At 38.2% G+C, this 16906-nt stretch overlaps 1 protein-coding gene across 1 annotated transcript in view; it reads right to left on the bottom strand.

The window, feature by feature from the left end:
• The window catches only part of LOC128636241 (intestinal mucin-like protein), a 52993-nt gene that overhangs the window by 22560 nt on the left and 13527 nt on the right, over positions 1 to 16906 (bottom strand). Inside the window, exon 6 of the mRNA XM_053689279.1 lies at positions 8248 to 8373. Within this exon, the coding sequence (XP_053545254.1) occupies positions 8248 to 8373 (126 nt within the window). The remainder of the gene's footprint in view (positions 1 to 8247; positions 8374 to 16906) is intronic.

Raw genomic sequence — 16906 nt, 5'->3', positions numbered from 1 at the left:
TTTCAGAAAGAACAACAAACAGCTAATGACTCTGGACAAGTAGTTAGTTAACACCAAATTTTTGGAGGCAGTTGATGGTAGTTTAATATCCCCTTTTCTACAATGATTTACTTTTCAAACTGGTTATTGTGTATTTTGGAGTTGATGCTGATTTTATCACAATGTTAAACTTCCACCTAAGTTTATGGCAGTTTATGGAGGCTTATTGTCCACTTTATTACAAACGGTGGCCTTCTAAGTTATTGTGCAATTTTGGCCTTGCTAATGAAAGGTCTCCCTTCTGTAAGGGTTATAAGTTATCCATGTAGCTGGTTAATAATTTTATCAGCAGCTTAGCTCTAGATCTTTGTGGGAGGTTGCAGTAAAATGTTGATAATAGTGTGGCGTATTGTTGCCCAGAAGACAGGGACTGCCAATCAAGCTGCGATATTACCTCTGCTCTGTAAGGATGTCGCTCCTCAAACAGAGTACGTCCTGTTTCTTCACGGCCTAAGGATGAATGCGGCCTAGCGTTAGATAGCAGCACAGTAAAAGGCAAGAGCTGCTGGTCACACCGGGTGAGTCTCTGTTAGCGGTCACAAACCCCCAAGTGCTTGTGTCGGCACTTCTCAGTTGGGATCAAGAAATGATTGAGAAGGGCCCTTCTTAGCTCTCTTTCACCCTCCGTTGCTCGTTAAGGACAAGATTGCGGATTAGCGTAACTCCAAGCCTATGCCTTAGAGACAGGAGGATGTGCTGTTTGAAAGCTTCTTGGACCATGTCCGAAGTGGTCAGGTTATGGTGAGGATCAGTTAACAGTATATCCAGAGCATATTTTAGGGCTCCCTGTGTCCTCTAGTATGACCGAGATCCTTGGCAGTATCGGAGCTCTGTTAATGTGCCGCCATAATCCAGTACGGCGTTACTCTGCCCCCATATTTATATTCATATACAAGAATTGCCAAAAGTAATATGTATATTCATATACAAAAATTGCCAAAAGTAATTAAATAAAATTAACAAATTTAATATAAAGGTTGCTGAAGATCGTCCATAATATCCTAATGGCATCACCATAGTACACACGTGGATCCAATTGAGGATGGCTCTGATTCGTTGTGGATTCAGCAATGGGCGGTGCTTATGCTATTTAATACTAGACTTGTGCATGGCCGAAAAATTTGTTTCGTTTTGGTTCGGAACGATTCTGATGTTTCGAATTTCGGTTCGGATCGATTCCAATTCGGAAAAATTTGAATGAATTCGTTTTGGATTCATTTCGGATTCATTCGGATTCAAAAAATTCGGCTGGATTCGGTTTCGGTTCGATTCGGAAATTCGGAATTTCGGTATGTGTTAGGTGGGATGTGCTGTGTATTAGACTAGTATTATGTACTGTATATTAGGTGTAACCCATAGCAGAGTGATATAACCTAATATACTGTACAATACTAGTTTAATCCATGGCCATCCGAATGTAACAAATAAATCCAAATTAATTCGGATTTATTCGGTAGATTCGGTACTACCATAATTCGGAAATTCAAATCGATCCGAATCTCCGAATTTAACAAATTCGGCCGAATTTTGATTCGGAACGAATCGAAACACACATGTCTATTTAATACCGCTGGCGTGCGTCACCTTTTGAGAAAGTCGTGACTGTAATGGTGAATAATGTTAAGGATAGGGCTTCAGATATATCTCCCTCTTTAACTATTTTAACTTACAATATTATCTTTAATTGTTATAATATAATTATAAATGTGCACCGCTAATGGTTGTCATTGTAGTTAAGAGGTTATAGATACAGTAGGGATGATTTATTAATGTGCTCCACATCAATAAATGCAAACAGCATACACTGTCGGCATTAATCATTGCACAAGCATTTCATGTGAAATGATTGTGCAATGCTGCCCCCCTGCACATTCGCGGACAATTGGCCTCTAGCAGGGGGTGTCAATCATCCAGATCGTATCTGATTGGGATGATTGCTGTCCGCCACATCAGAGGTGGCGGACGAGTTAAGGAGTAGCGGCTGCTTCTTAACTTATGTTTCCGGCAAGCCTAAGTCTTGTGCAGAAACAGCAGCATATGCTGCTTTTTAAATCGGCCTCAGTGCATTCTTTTTTTAATTTATTGTGGTATATATATATATATATACTCTTGTAGCTACTATATTTAAACTGAGTCTTATGTTGGGAACATTATAGAACTATTATGTGACACATGCTACTCCCAATGGACTAGTTTAATAACCTTTATACTCATGCTAATATCGTGCCTAAAGTTGGGAACAGCATATAATGATTACGTGATACATGCTAATTTAAACCAACTAACTTCATAGCTTTCACAACTTCGCTAAAGAAGCTGTACAAACAACGTCTAAGCATTTAGAGAAAGCATAAGTTATACAAAAATACACAAGTCAACCGGAGGACTATAGGCAGGAATTATTTGGAGGCTTGGTACCAATATTACTTTATACTAGAATATGAATATCAGTTATGTATCAGAACCTTTAACAATGATATACAACAGTGGTGTAAATACCTAACTGGCAAGTCACAGCTTGCAAAAATAACTTATAACTGACATTATTTATATTTATTTACAATCAGTGGTATATAGCAAGGTTGTACTTATAACCATATAATAGCAAGTAAAAATTTGCAACAATTGTTTATAGCTGATACTATGTTTCATGAATAAGCCCCTAAGTGATGCATCATAAACTCTGTTGCCTATTAAAGTCAGAGAATCTCGAATAAAACCTAGTACCATAATTTTGCAATTATGAACAATTAAACACTTATTACAGAGATAATGTTACCCTCACTAAAACTGATTTGAGATCTAACTTTGCGGAACATCCTTAATGCTTCAATTGCAAACCTATTTTCCCTGCATTCACAGCAGTGATAGTTGGTACCATCACATAAGCCTTTGAAAAAGCTGATGCGAAACGCGCGTTAGGCCGTTCGCACTGCATCTCTCTGTTGATAATATGTTTTAACTATAGTTTATGGGGGATAATTTATACTTACAAGTGGAGTAATTTTGGCTAATTGTTGGTCCAAGTTTGGACACCTACTTAGGTCTAATTGTGCAGCCGAGTGGATAACAGGGGAATGTGGAAACCGATAATTTAGGATCACATATCATAGGCAATAGATGAGCTGGTTACAATAATAGCGTTTCCCACATTTCCCCCCTGCAGTCAGCTGCGGTTCACGTCTATAGCAATCATATTCAAACTTTATTTATTCCTCCTACTCTATTTAAATTGTGGTATTAAGGAGATTTACTCTAACCCAGAGAGCATACAGTGCTATTTCTTTTTATACTATAAATGTTTTGTTTCTTTTTTCCTTGATAGTACTATTGTAAATTTCTTTTTTTGAGCTACATAAGATAAGTGTATTCCCAGTGGCATGGTCCACAACACTAGAAATATTTTATTCTTTGTATACAATAAATGTTAAGTTTTAATTAAATCCACACCACACACAATGCCATCACCCACCATATATGAATGAGATGATAATCCACCCAAGTGTGCCAAATTAATGCTTCTGTCCTTTCTCTCTTATTAATTATTACCATCACATAAGGCAAAGGTTAATATTTGTTCTCACCCCAACTGAATACACAACTACCTTTGATATGTTAATCTTATAACCCCATAGTAACACACATGCTATTTTACAATTGATGTACTACAACGTATCGTATTTGTGTTTTTAAATGCGCCCATCTTTTTATTTTCAATTTCAATAAAAGTATATATTTTAACAATAGCGTAACTTTCCCACTTCCTGAATTTTTTTAGTAGATAGGAGATACAGAAGTGCTAGTCAAGTGCATACTTGGGTCAGTCTGGTTCTGACCCCACTCACCTTTTTGAACTCCAATAGGAGTTTGCAAATCGGAGGAATAATTGAACTGCCTTTAGATTGGTTGGAATAGGCCATTCAGTTATGGCTGTGATTTTAGACTGATCCATTTGGATACCTTCAGGTGATATAATATATCCAAGGAATGGAATGGTGGAAATATCAAATACACATTTCTCAAGTTTTGCATAGCGTCGGTGGGTACGAAGTCTAGAGAAACGTACCATAAAGTGACTAAAGACACTTCATGGTACGTTTATTAAATTCACAGTAATCTATGATAGGCCGTAGGCTCTGGTCTTTGTTTCAAACAAAAAAAAAATCCTGCTTTGGCTGGGAATATGGAGATTCTGATGAACTTTTTTTCCCACATTTTCCTGAAGGTATTATTTTAAACAGTTGAGCTTTGGCTTGGATAGTGGGTAGATATGGCCATAGGAAATTGATACTCCAGGCAGAGTAATCTATGGGGCAATTATATGGTCTGTGAGGTGGTAAATTATCAGCTTCAATCTTATTAAAAAGTTCACATAAATCCTTATAAGCTGTTGGTATGGAGGCTATAATTGAGAGGATTATTGGATGAGGATAACAAGTTTTTTGACAATATGTGGAGATTAAAGGGACAGTCTAATCCAAAATAAACTTTCATGATTCAGATAGGGCATGTAATTTTAAACAATTTTCCAATTTACTTTTATCACCAATTTTGCTTTGTTCTCTTGGTATTCTTAGTTGAAAGCTTAACCTAGGAGGTTCATATGCTAATTTCTTAGACCTTGAAGGCCGCCTCTTAAATATGCATTTTAACAGGTTTTTCACCACTAGAGGGTGTTAGTTCATGAATTTCATATAGATAACACTGTGCTCATGCACGTGAAGTTACCTGGGAGCTATCACTGATTGGCTAAACTGCAAGTCTTTCAAAATAACTTAAAAAATGGGCAGTTTGCAGAGGCTCAGATACAAGATAATCACAGAGGTAAAACATATATAAATATAACTGTGTTGGTTATGCAAAACTGGGGAAATGGGGAAAAAACGGATTATCTATCTTTTAAAACAATAACAATTCTGGTGTAGACTGTCCCTTTAAGTCCACAGTAATAGAATTTCAACATATGGAAGGTTGGTGTAACCAGAGCCAGGGAATATCAAGTATTATAGGGTAAAGTAGAGATGAAATTACATTGAAGGAAGCAAATTCAGTATGCCCTATAGGGGAGCTGATTTGTAAGGGGATTTTATGATGTGTGATTGGCCAATCTGATAAAGGGTTCCCATCTATGACTTGGACAGAGACAGGAGTTGCTTTTAGTATGCATGGTATTTGACATTTACTATAGAAGAGTCAATTAACAATCCACAGGCCCCTGAATCCACAATCATGTCAGTGTGTATTCTTCTTTGTTCCCACTGTAATGATAAGGGTATAATACAGTAAGGTGATGGTTTACAAGTGGTTGTGCATATTTGTTCTGCAGGGCATGAATAACCCATTTGATTTCTCTTAAGGTTGGGGCATGTTTCCAAGTCATGCTTCTTGGCGGAGCATTATAGATATAAATTGAGACTCTTTCATCTGTTCTTCTCACAACTGGAAAGCGGCCCATTTACCATGGCAATCTCCATTGGCTCACTCCTGGTTGTTGACTTAGGGCATGTAGATGCAGAGTGGACTGTGCATTTGGGGTTAAGGTCCAAACCCCAAAACTCAGCTCTTCTTTCCCTTAGTCTCCTATCAATGTTAATGAAGACTTTTATTAATACATCAAGGGTAGTGGGCATTTTAGTTCTGGAGAGCTCATCCTTTACGCAATCAGATAATCCTAAATGGAACTGGGTTTTCAAGCTGATGTTGTTCCACTCAGTGTTACGTGCCCAACATTTAAATTATGATATGTAGTCCTCTACAGATCTTTTACCCTGTTTTAGGGAATGTATGGTGGCTTCAGCTGTGATCTTTTTGTTGATGTCGTCATATAGAGTTGACATGGCTTGGAAAAACTGTTCAAAAGAATATAGTATAGGATCATCTTTTTTGAGGAAAACCTTGGCCCAAGCATGGGGTTCACCTCTTAAATAGGGTATGGCTGTACACACTTTAATGCGGTCAGAGGTGAAGGTCTTTGTTTTCAGGGCAAAGAACAGTAAACAAGCATTCATAAAATCACGTAGGTGATCTCCACTGAATTTATCTGATGGATTAACAGTGGGTTCTGATGTATTGCTAACAGGGGTTTTATTACTTTAAGTGGTTAATGGGATATGAAACCCACATTTTTCTTTCTTAATTCAGATAGAGCATGCAATTTTAAGCAACTTTCTAATTTACTCTTATTACCAATTTAAAGGGACACTGAACCCAATTTTTTTCTTTCGTGATTCAGATAGAGCATGACATTTTAAGCAACTTTCTAATTTACTCCTATTTTCAAATTTTCTTTATTCTCTTGGTATCTTTATTTGAAATGCAAGAATGTAAGTTTAGATGCCGGCCCATTTTTGGTGAACAACCTGGGTTGTTCTTGCTGATTGGTGGATAAATTCATCCACCAATAAAAAAGTGCTGTTCAGAGGTCTGAACTAATAAAGAATCTTAGATGCCTTCTTTTTCAAATAAAGATAGCAAGAAAACGAAGAAAAATTGATAATAGGAGGAAATTAGAAAGTTGCTTAAAATTGCATGCTTTATCTGAATCACAAAAGAAAAAATGTGGGTTCAGTGTCCCTTTATTTTAATTTTAAATGCAGACACCAATCAGCAAGCGCTACGCATGTGCTAAACCAAAAATGGGCTGGCTCCTAAGTTTAATTTCCTGCTTTTTTCAAATAAAAATACCAAGAGAACGAAGAAAATTTGTTAATAGTAAATTAGAAAGTTGCTTAAAATGGCATGATCTATCTGAATCATGAAAAAAAAAACAAAAAAAAAAAAACATGGGTTTCATATAAGTACGATTGGTTTAGGAGGCAGGATACTCCTGTTGGGAATAGATCTGTAATGAATTAGAATGTCGGTTAGTAACAACAGGAGTTCTATTAGATGTGCGTATACTTGTGAATCATAACTGCAGATGTTTGGAGGTAGATACAATGATTTTGTGCAGAAGATTTTCTCATGAATAGTTTCTCAAACATGAATTGGATTGCACAATTTCCCCTTTATATACGCAGCTCAGTTGTCTTGAAGGGTGCAATATTCCTTAATTAAGTAGTGCACTTATGCTGGAGTGTATGACGTTCCTTTAATTAGGTAGCAACGTTACAGATAGTGTACAATTTTGCCTTTAATTAGGATATACAGCTATGCTGGTATGTACAATGTTCATTTAATAAGGCAGCACAGTTGTAGAGAGTGTACAATGTTCCTTTAATTAGGTAGCAAAGTTACAGATAGTGTACAATTTCGCCTTTATTTAGGATATAATGCTATGCTTGTATCTACAATGTTCCTTTAATTAGGCAGCACAGTTGCAGAGAGTGTACAATGTCCCTTTAATGATGTCCCTTTTAGATAAGATGTATACTTTTATACTGAAGAGTTCACTCACCCCTTAGATGTGGCTCACCCCAAGGAACTGAGAAGGTGGTAAAGATAGCAGAAGACACAATGCAAGCTTAGATGCTAGGATTCCCAGATGCCGCAGTCCCTGCTGGTTTGATTCCTCTCAGAGGCTTGTGAGTTCTCGGTGGAAGAGGATGTTGGTTGAAAATGGCGGCCTCTGACATAGATATTCTTTTCTGGGAGCAAGTAAGGGAGGGGTGCAGAAAGATTGCTGCGTGAGCTGCAGCATGGTGAAGGAAAGTTTCCAGCCAAAGTCAGAAGTTGCTCTTTTAGATGTGCAGAGAAGTTAGGCAGCAATATACCAGTAGCTAGAAGTTGGCAAAGAACCAGTAAAGCTTTAGACACAGTCACTAGCTTGTTTAATTAAGCACTGGTGAAATGGTTACATGTTGTTTTAAAGGTGAACAACCTCCTCAAGGTGAGATAGGTTTGACATAGAATTATGTAATAGATTAATGACAACATGCTTATGTATATATTGGCTGCTATGGAACCCAAGCACTTGGGCCCTTGTGCCACTGCACCTGCTACACGAATGATAGTTCCACCCCTGATAAGTCAGCACTGATTGGCCCAAATGCAAGTCTGTCAAAAGAACTGAAATAAGGGGGCAGTCTACAGAGGGTTAGATACAAGGTAATTACTGAGGTAAAATGTACATTAATCTGTTAGTTATGCAAAATTTGGGGATGGGTAATAAAGGCATTATCTATCATTTTAAACAATAAAAATTATGGAGTAGACATTTCCTTTATTTAATGGGATGCTAATATGGTAGCAGAACACAATAGCACTCACCGGTGAGCACGAATCACAAATACGGGATGAACATTTTACTTTATTTAGCATACTCATGTTGTCTTTGTCATCAGTGCATTTACAACGTTCACAAGGGTTGTCAGTATTTGGAATTACTTCACCTGGCTGTAAAAGAAAAAAGAATGTTACAGTATAGAAGCATTGTCAAGGTACACTCTTAGCTGGTCCCAAATATAGATGACATAACCTCAAAAAGATCACCTAGATTAAATATCGAAAAAAAGAGGGGGTTGGGATAGCGCTAAAAAAGCTCAGAGTTAAGAAGTTTAGAGTATGTGTACCTGGTTACAGGGTAATAACAATAAAGATTTAAAAATGAAATCCTAGCTGTTTATCTAATGTGAAAATATAGAGATTATACCTAATTGGTCAAATTAACCAAGACCGTAAGGTAAAAATAGTGATCCTAAAAGACCACCGTGTGATCTGCAATTACCACCGTAAATATTAAAAGTATAGTTAACTTATGACTAAGTCAGTGTCTCAATTTAAAGGCAGTAGGACCCAGTAGGCTTATTTAGTGAATAACAGTAAAATTTCTCTCAGATAAACGGATTAGTAATAGAACATATTTATTCTACACATACATAAAACATGTTAAATAAAATAATCTTGCAGTTCTAGATTATCAAGAACTGTAAATATAAAAATATGATGCCAGTCTATACATTCTATAGTTTAACTGAATGTATGTTGTACCTTAGTCTGTAATAAAACTATGCAACTCTGTATCTTACTATACAATGTATCTGTGGTTTTATACAAACATACAAGTAGAAACCAATTCCATAATGAATTTTGCTGTTATTCAGGTGTAGTATCGGATTCACAGTAAATCCTATAAAAGTGAAAACTTCGGCTAGTGTCAAAGTGTTTATTCTCGTTGTTATATAACCTTATTCAAGTGTCCGCTTCCGATATTCCTTATGTCCGATTGACAGACAAGCTGGTCCGTGATGTTTCCAAACAGTTGTTTCAGAGTGTTCGTGTTCTTAGATGAAGTTCCGGGTTAAAGTGTCATCTGTGATCACACCATAGCATTGATCTGTTACGGTACCGGACAATTTTTCTATTTCCTTTTTTACCTTACCCAGCTAGTTCAGGATAATAGTTAGTTTGAATACCGGGTCCTGGGACAGGGATTAAACATATAGGCCTAGATTTAGAGTTCGGCGGTAGCCGTCAAAACCAGCGTTAGAGGCTCCTAACGCTGGTTTTGGGCGCCCGCTGGTATTTGGAGTCAGTGATTAAAGGGTCTAACGCTCACTTTTCAGCCGCGACTTTTCCATACCGCAGATCCCCCTACGCCATTTGCGTAGCCTATCTTTTCAATGGGATCTTTCTAACGCTGGTATTTAGAGTCGTTTCTGCAGTGAGCGTTAGAGCTCTAACGACAAGATTCCAGCCGCCTGAAAATAGCAGGAGTTAAGAGCTTTCTGGCTAACGCCGGTTTATAAAGCTCTTAACTACTGTACCCTAAAGTACACTAACACCCATAAACTACCTATGTACCCCTAAACCGAGGTCCCCCCACACCGCCGCCACTCGATTAAAATTTTTAACCCCTAATCTGCCGACCGCCACCTACGTTATACTTATGTACCCCTAATCTGCTGCCCCTAACACCGCCGACCCCTGTATTATATCTATTAACCCCTAACTTGCCCCCCACAACGTCGCCGCAAGCTACTTAAAATAATTAACCCCTAATCTTCCGACCGCAAATCGCCGCCACCTACGTTATCCCTATGTACCCCTAATCTGCTACCCCTAACATCGCCGACCCCTATGTTATATTTATTAACCCCTAATCTGCCCCCCACAACGTCGCCGACACCTACCTACACTTATTAACCCCTAATCTGCCGAGCGGACCTGAGCGCTACTATAATAAAGTTATTAAGCCCTAATCCGCCTCACTAACCCTATCATAAATAGTATTAACCCCTAATCTGCCCTCCCTAACATCGCCGACACCTACCTTCAATTATTAACCCCTAATCTGCCGACCGGAGCTCACCGCTATTCTAATAAATGTATTAACCCCTAAAGCTAAGTCTAACCCTAACACTAACACCCCCCTAAGTTAAATATAATTTTTATCTAACGAAATAAATTAACTCTTATTAAATAAATAATTCCTATTTAAAGCTAAATACTTACCTGTAAAATAAATCCTAATATAGCTACAATATAAATTATAATTATATTATACCTATTTTAGGATTAATATTTATTTTACAGGCAACTTTGTAATTATTTTAACCAGGTACAATAGCTATTAAATAGTTAAGAACTATTTAATAGTTACCTAGTTAAAATAATTACAAATTTACCTGTAAAATAAATCCTAACCTAAGATATAATTAAACCTAACACTACCCTATCAATAAAATAATTAAATAAACTACCTACAATTACCTACAATTAACCTAACACTACACTATCAATAAATTAATTAAACACAATTGCTACAAATAAATAACATTAAATAAACTATCTAAAGTACAAAAAATAAAAAAGAACTAAGTTACAGAAAATAATAAAATATTTACAAACATAAGAAAAATATTACAACAATTTTAAACTAATTACACCTACTCTAAGCCCCCTAATAAAATAACAAAGCCCCCCAAAATAAAAAATTCCCTACCCTATTCTAAAATACAAATATTACAAGCTCTTTTACCTTACCAGCCCTGAACAGGGCCCTTTGCGGGGCATGCCCCAAGAATTTCAGCTCTTTTGCCTGTAAAAAAAAACATACAATACCCCCCCCCAACATTACAACCCACCACCCACATACCCCTAATCTAACCCAAACCCCCCTTAAATTAACCTAACACTACCCCCCTGATGATCTTCCTACCTTGTCTTCACCATGCCAGGTTCACCGATCCGTCCTGGCTCCAAGATCTTCATCCAACCCAAGTGGGGGCTAGACATCCACTGAAGAAGTCCAGAAGAGGGTCCAAAGTCTTCCTCCTATCCGGCAAGAAGAGGACATCCGGACCGGCAAACATCTTCTCCAAGCGGCATCTTCTATCTTCTTCCATCCGATGACGACCGGCTCCATCTTGAAGACCTCCAGCGCGGATCCATCCTCTTCTTCCGACGACTAGACGACGAATGACGGTTCCTTTAAGGGACGTCATCCAAGATGGCGTCCCTCGAATTCCGATTGGCTGATAGGATTCTATCAGCCAATCGGAATTAAGGTAGGAATTTTCTGATTGGCTGATGGAATCAGCCAATCAGAATATAGTTCAATCCGATTGGCTGATCCAATCAGCCAATCAGATTGAGCTCGCATTCTATTGGCTGATCGGAACAGCCAATAGAATGCGAGCTCAATCTGATTGGCTGATTGGATCAGCCAATCGGATTGAACTATATTCTGATTGGCTGATTCCATCAGCCAATCAGAAAATTCCTACCTTAATTCCGATTGGCTGATAGAATCCTATCAGCCAATCGGAATTCGAGGGACGCCATCTTGGATGACGTCCCTTAAAGGAACCGTCATTCGTCGTCTAGTCGTCGGAAGAAGAGGATGGATCCGCGCTGGAGGTCTTCAAGATGGAGCCGGTCGTCATCGGATGGAAGAAGATAGAAGATGCCGCTTGGAGAAGATGTTTGCCGGTCCGGATGTCCTCTTCTTGCCGGATAGGAGGAAGACTTTGGACCCTCTTCTGGACTTCTTCAGTGGATGTCTAGCCCCCACTTGGGTTGGATGAAGATCTTGGAGCCAGGACGGATCGGTGAACCTGGCATGGTGAAGACAAGGTAGGAAGATCATCAGGGGGGTAGTGTTAGGTTAATTTAAGGGGGGTTTGGGTTAGATTAGGGGTATGTGGGTGGTGGGTTGTAATGTTGGGGGGGGGTATTGTATGTTTTTTTTTACAGGCAAAAGAGCTGAAATTCTTGGGGCATGCCCCGCAAAGGGCCCTGTTCAGGGCTGGTAAGGTAAAAGAGCTTGTAATATTTGTATTTTAGAATAGGGTAGGGAATTTTTTATTTTGGGGGGCTTTGTTATTTTATTAGGGGGCTTAGAGTAGGTGTAATTAGTTTAAAATTGTTGTAATATTTTTCTTATGTTTGTAAATATTTTATTATTTTCTGTAACTTAGTTCTTTTTTATTTTTTGTACTTTAGATAGTTTATTTAATGTTATTTATTTGTAGCAATTGTGTTTAATTAATTTATTGATAGTGTAGTGTTAGGTTAATTGTAGGTAATTGTAGGTAGTTTATTTAATTATTTTATTGATAGGGTAGTGTTAGGTTTAATTATATCTTAGGTTAGGATTTATTTTACAGGTAAATTTGTAATTATTTTAACTAGGTAACTATTAAATAGTTCTTAACTATTTAATAGCTATTGTACCTGGTTAAAATAATTACAAAGTTGCCTGTAAAATAAATATTAATCCTAAAATAGGTATAATATAATTATAATTTATATTGTAGCTATATTAGGATTTATTTTACAGGTAAGTATTTAGCTTTAAATAGGAATTATTTATTTAATAAGAGTTAATTTATTTCGTTAGATAAAAATTATATTTAACTTAGGGGGGTGTTAGTGTTAGGGTTAGACTTAGCTTTAGGGGTTAATACATTTATTAGAATAGCGGTGAGCTCCGGTCGGCAGATTAGGGGTTAATAATTGAAGGTAGGTGTCGGCGATGTTAGGGAGGGCAGATTAGGGGTTAATACTATTTATGATAGGGTTAGTGAGGCGGATTAGGGCTTAATAACTTTATTATAGTAGCGCTCAGGTCCGCTCGGCAGATTAGGGGTTAATAAGTGTAGGCAGGTGTCGGCGACGTTGTGGGGGGCAGATTAGGGGTTAATAAATATAACATAGGGGTCGGCGATGTTAGGGGTAGCAGATTAGGGGTACATAGGGATAACGTAGGTGGCGGCGGTTTACGGAGCGGCAGATTAGGGGTTAAAAGTGTAATGCAGGGGACAGCGATAGCGGGGGCGGCAGATTAGGGGTTAATAAGTGTAAGGTTAGGGGTGTTTAGACTCGGGGTACATGTTAGGGTGTTAGGTGCAGACTTAGGAGGTGTTTCCCCATAGGAAACAATGGGGCTGCGTTAGGAGCTGAACGCTGCTTTTTTGCAGGTGTTAGGTTTTTTTTCAGCTCAAACAGCCCCATTGTTTCCTATGGGAGAATCGTGCACGAGCACGTTTTTGATGCCGGCCTCGTCCGTAAGCAACTCTGGTATCGAGAGTTGCATTTGCGGTAAAAATGCTCTACGCTCCTTTTTTGGAGCCTAACGCAGCATTTGTTTGAACTCTCGATACCAGAGTTAAATTTATGGTGCGGCCAGAAAAAAACCCGCGGAGCGTTAACAGCCCTTTTACCGCCGAACTCTAAATCTAGGCCATAGAGTCTACTCCTGCTATAGAATATAGCTCAATGTACCTGCCCTAAATGGTATATCGAATACGCCTTACCAGCTGGAGGTAGTTAGAGAACGAAGGTACAGAGTAAGCAGTCTCTATGCATTTCAGCCGCCAGGGGCCTTTATCAAGATCTTGATAAAGGCCCCTGGCGGCTGAAACGCATAGCGTTATCCCAACCCCCTCTTTTTTTCGATATTTTCATATAACGTCATGAAATATGAGATACCAAAATCTATGAGATTTAAGATTTAACGGTGGACTGTGACATACCGTACAAGAATTTATGTTTTTTAAAAAACAACAACATATTGTTAAGCATCAATTAAGATTCAGGTACATTTTTTGGAAATGTGGTTAGTGTTCTTTATCATGTCTATTAGTTTGTGTTTGGTATTAAAAAGAAGGGATGAGCAATGTTCTAACATTGCTGTGCAAGGCTTTACAGAAGCATGGTGACAGGAAGTCCACGGGCATAAATCTTTTTGTTCATAAAAGTATTAGCGAGAGTTTATGAGGATTGTATGTTGAATAGAGGAATGCAATTAGCTTATTAGCTAAATAGGTAACACACCACTAGAATTGTATTTTTTCCTTGTGACCCTGGTAAATCAAGACAACGTATATAGTAATGTGAGTCCATGGCTCTTTAGAAACAGGAAGAGGATGAAGATGCCCTATAGACAATTGGTGATAAAAGTTAAATTTGCCATAGATAGGACAAGCTGTAACAAAGAACATCTGTTTTGGTATATGTTGATCTTGTTTAATAGGACACAATATGGTTATATCTGGTAAAGAAAGAGATGCTCCTGAACATAACAAGGATTTAATGTGATGTATATTGTTATGGTCTGTTAATATAACAAAATTATATAAAACAAAAATACCCATCAAGGAGATTGTGCCTTCAGCTCATTCCGTTTCTTCATCCTAATGAGGTTGCTTGCCTCAGATCAAATTTAGTGAACCAACGCCTCGTGGTTAATTTATAGTTTTGAGATGAGAGGCAAAGGATATTTGTACTTGTATTTGTGATCTTAATGAGGCCTGCAGCAGAAGGGACAATGAAGAGAGGATAAATCCTCTACAGATGTTCTCTAATATTCTGTTCTAAGGTTTCAGTCTCAGGTAATATAAGTGGGAAAACTTGACCCCTTAGTGGAGAGGATACAGGCATTATTAAAGTCTCTGTGGGGTGACAATACCACTCTTTTTTTTATAGCCCCTCTGGCACATTTCAAAAATACATAGGAGCCATCTGTTTGTTACTTACTGACTTACGCCTAGATTTAGAGTTTTGTCGGTAAAGACCCGCGGTGCTAACGCTCCTATTTTTCCAGGACACCCTTAAGACAACGCTGGTATTTAGAGTTGTCTGAATGGCTGCGTTAGCCTCAGAAAAGGGAGCGTTGAGACAAATTTAGCTCCACTTCAACCCTCAATACCAGCGCTACTTACGGTAATGATATCGTGCATGATATCCCCATAGGAAACAATGGGGCTGAGCTGGCTGAAAAAAAACCTAACACCTGCAAAAAAGCAGTGTCCAGCTCCTAACGCAGCCCCATTGTTTCCTATGGGGAAAAACTTTCTAAGTCTACACCTAACACCCTAACATGAACCCCGAGTCTAAACACCCCTAACCTCACACTTATTAACCCCTAATCTGCCGCCCCTGCTATTGCTGACACTTGCATTATATTATTAACCCCTAATCTGCCGCTCCGGGCACTGCCGCAACCTACATTATCGCTATGAACCCCTAATCTGCTGCCCCTAACATCGCCGACACCTATATTATATTTATTACCCCCTAATCTGCCCCCCCCAACGTCGCCGCCACCTACCTACACTTATTAACCCCTAATCTGCCGACCGGACCTTGCGCCACTATAATAAATGTATTAACCCCTAAAACCGCCACACTCCCGCCTTGCAAACACTATAATAAATTGTATTAACCCCTAATCTGCCCTCCCTAACATCACCGCCACCTACCTACAATTTATTAACCCCTAATCTCACACCCCCAACGTCGCCGCTACTATAATAAAGTTATTAACCCTTAAACCTAAGTCTAACCCTAACACCCCCCTAACTTAAATATAATTTAAATAAATCTAAATAAATTTACTATAATTAAATAAATTATTCCTATTTAAAACTACCTACCTATACAATAAACCCTAATATAGCTACAATATAACTAATAGTTACATTGTAGGTATTTTAGGATTTATATTTATTTTACAGGCAACTTTGTATTTATTTTAACTAGGTACAATAGTTAATAACTATTTAATAGCTACCTAGTTAAAATAAGTACAATATTACCTGTAAAATAAATCCTAACCTAAGTTACAAATACACCTAACACTACACTATCAATAAATTAATTAAATAAATTAGCTAAACTAAAATACAATTAAATAAACTAATCTATAATACAAAAACAAACACACACTAAATTACTGAAAATAAAAAAAATTACAAGAAGTTTAAACTAATTACACCTAATCTAAGCCCCCTAATAAAATAAAAAAGCCCCCCCAAATAATAAAATGCCCTACCCTATTCTAAATTACAAAATAATCAGCTCTTTTACCAGCACTTAAAAGGGCTTTTTGCGGGGCATTGCCCCAAAGTAATCAGCTCTTTTACCTGTAAAAAAATACAACCCCCCCAACATTAAAACCCACCATCCACATACCCCTACTCTAACCCACCCAAACCCCCCTTAAATAAACCTAACACTACCCCCCTGAAGATCTCCCTACCTTGAGTCGTCTTCACCCAGCCGAGCCGAATTCTTCATCCAAGCGGAGCAAGAAGAGGTCCTGACTTTTTTTGACGGTAGGAATCTTGTCGGTAGAGGCTCTACCGCTCACTTCTTCCAAGACTCGTAATACCAGCGTTAGGCAAATCCCATTGAAAAGATAGGATACGCAATTGACGTAAGGGGATCTGCGGTAGCCTCGAGTTACGGAAAGAAAGTGAGCGGTAGACCCTTTCCTGCCTGACTCTAAATACCAGCGGGCATTAAAAAGCAGTGTTAGGACCCCTTAACGCTGCTTTTGACGGCTAACACCAAACTCTAAATCTAGGCGTTAGTTTTCTAAGGACATTTGTTATGACACAGAGGACTCCAGGGAGAGATCTACTTATGGCTATTAAACCTTTTTAAATTTCTTGGCAGGTCACAGGAGTCCCTGATTTGAACA

The sequence above is a fragment of the Bombina bombina genome, chromosome 7, assembly GCF_027579735.1.
Source record: "Bombina bombina isolate aBomBom1 chromosome 7, aBomBom1.pri, whole genome shotgun sequence".
NCBI classification, from domain to species: domain Eukaryota; kingdom Metazoa; phylum Chordata; class Amphibia; order Anura; family Bombinatoridae; genus Bombina; species Bombina bombina.
Note: the sequence above shows the minus strand (reverse complement) of the source record. Positions and strands in the feature narration are given on the sequence as shown.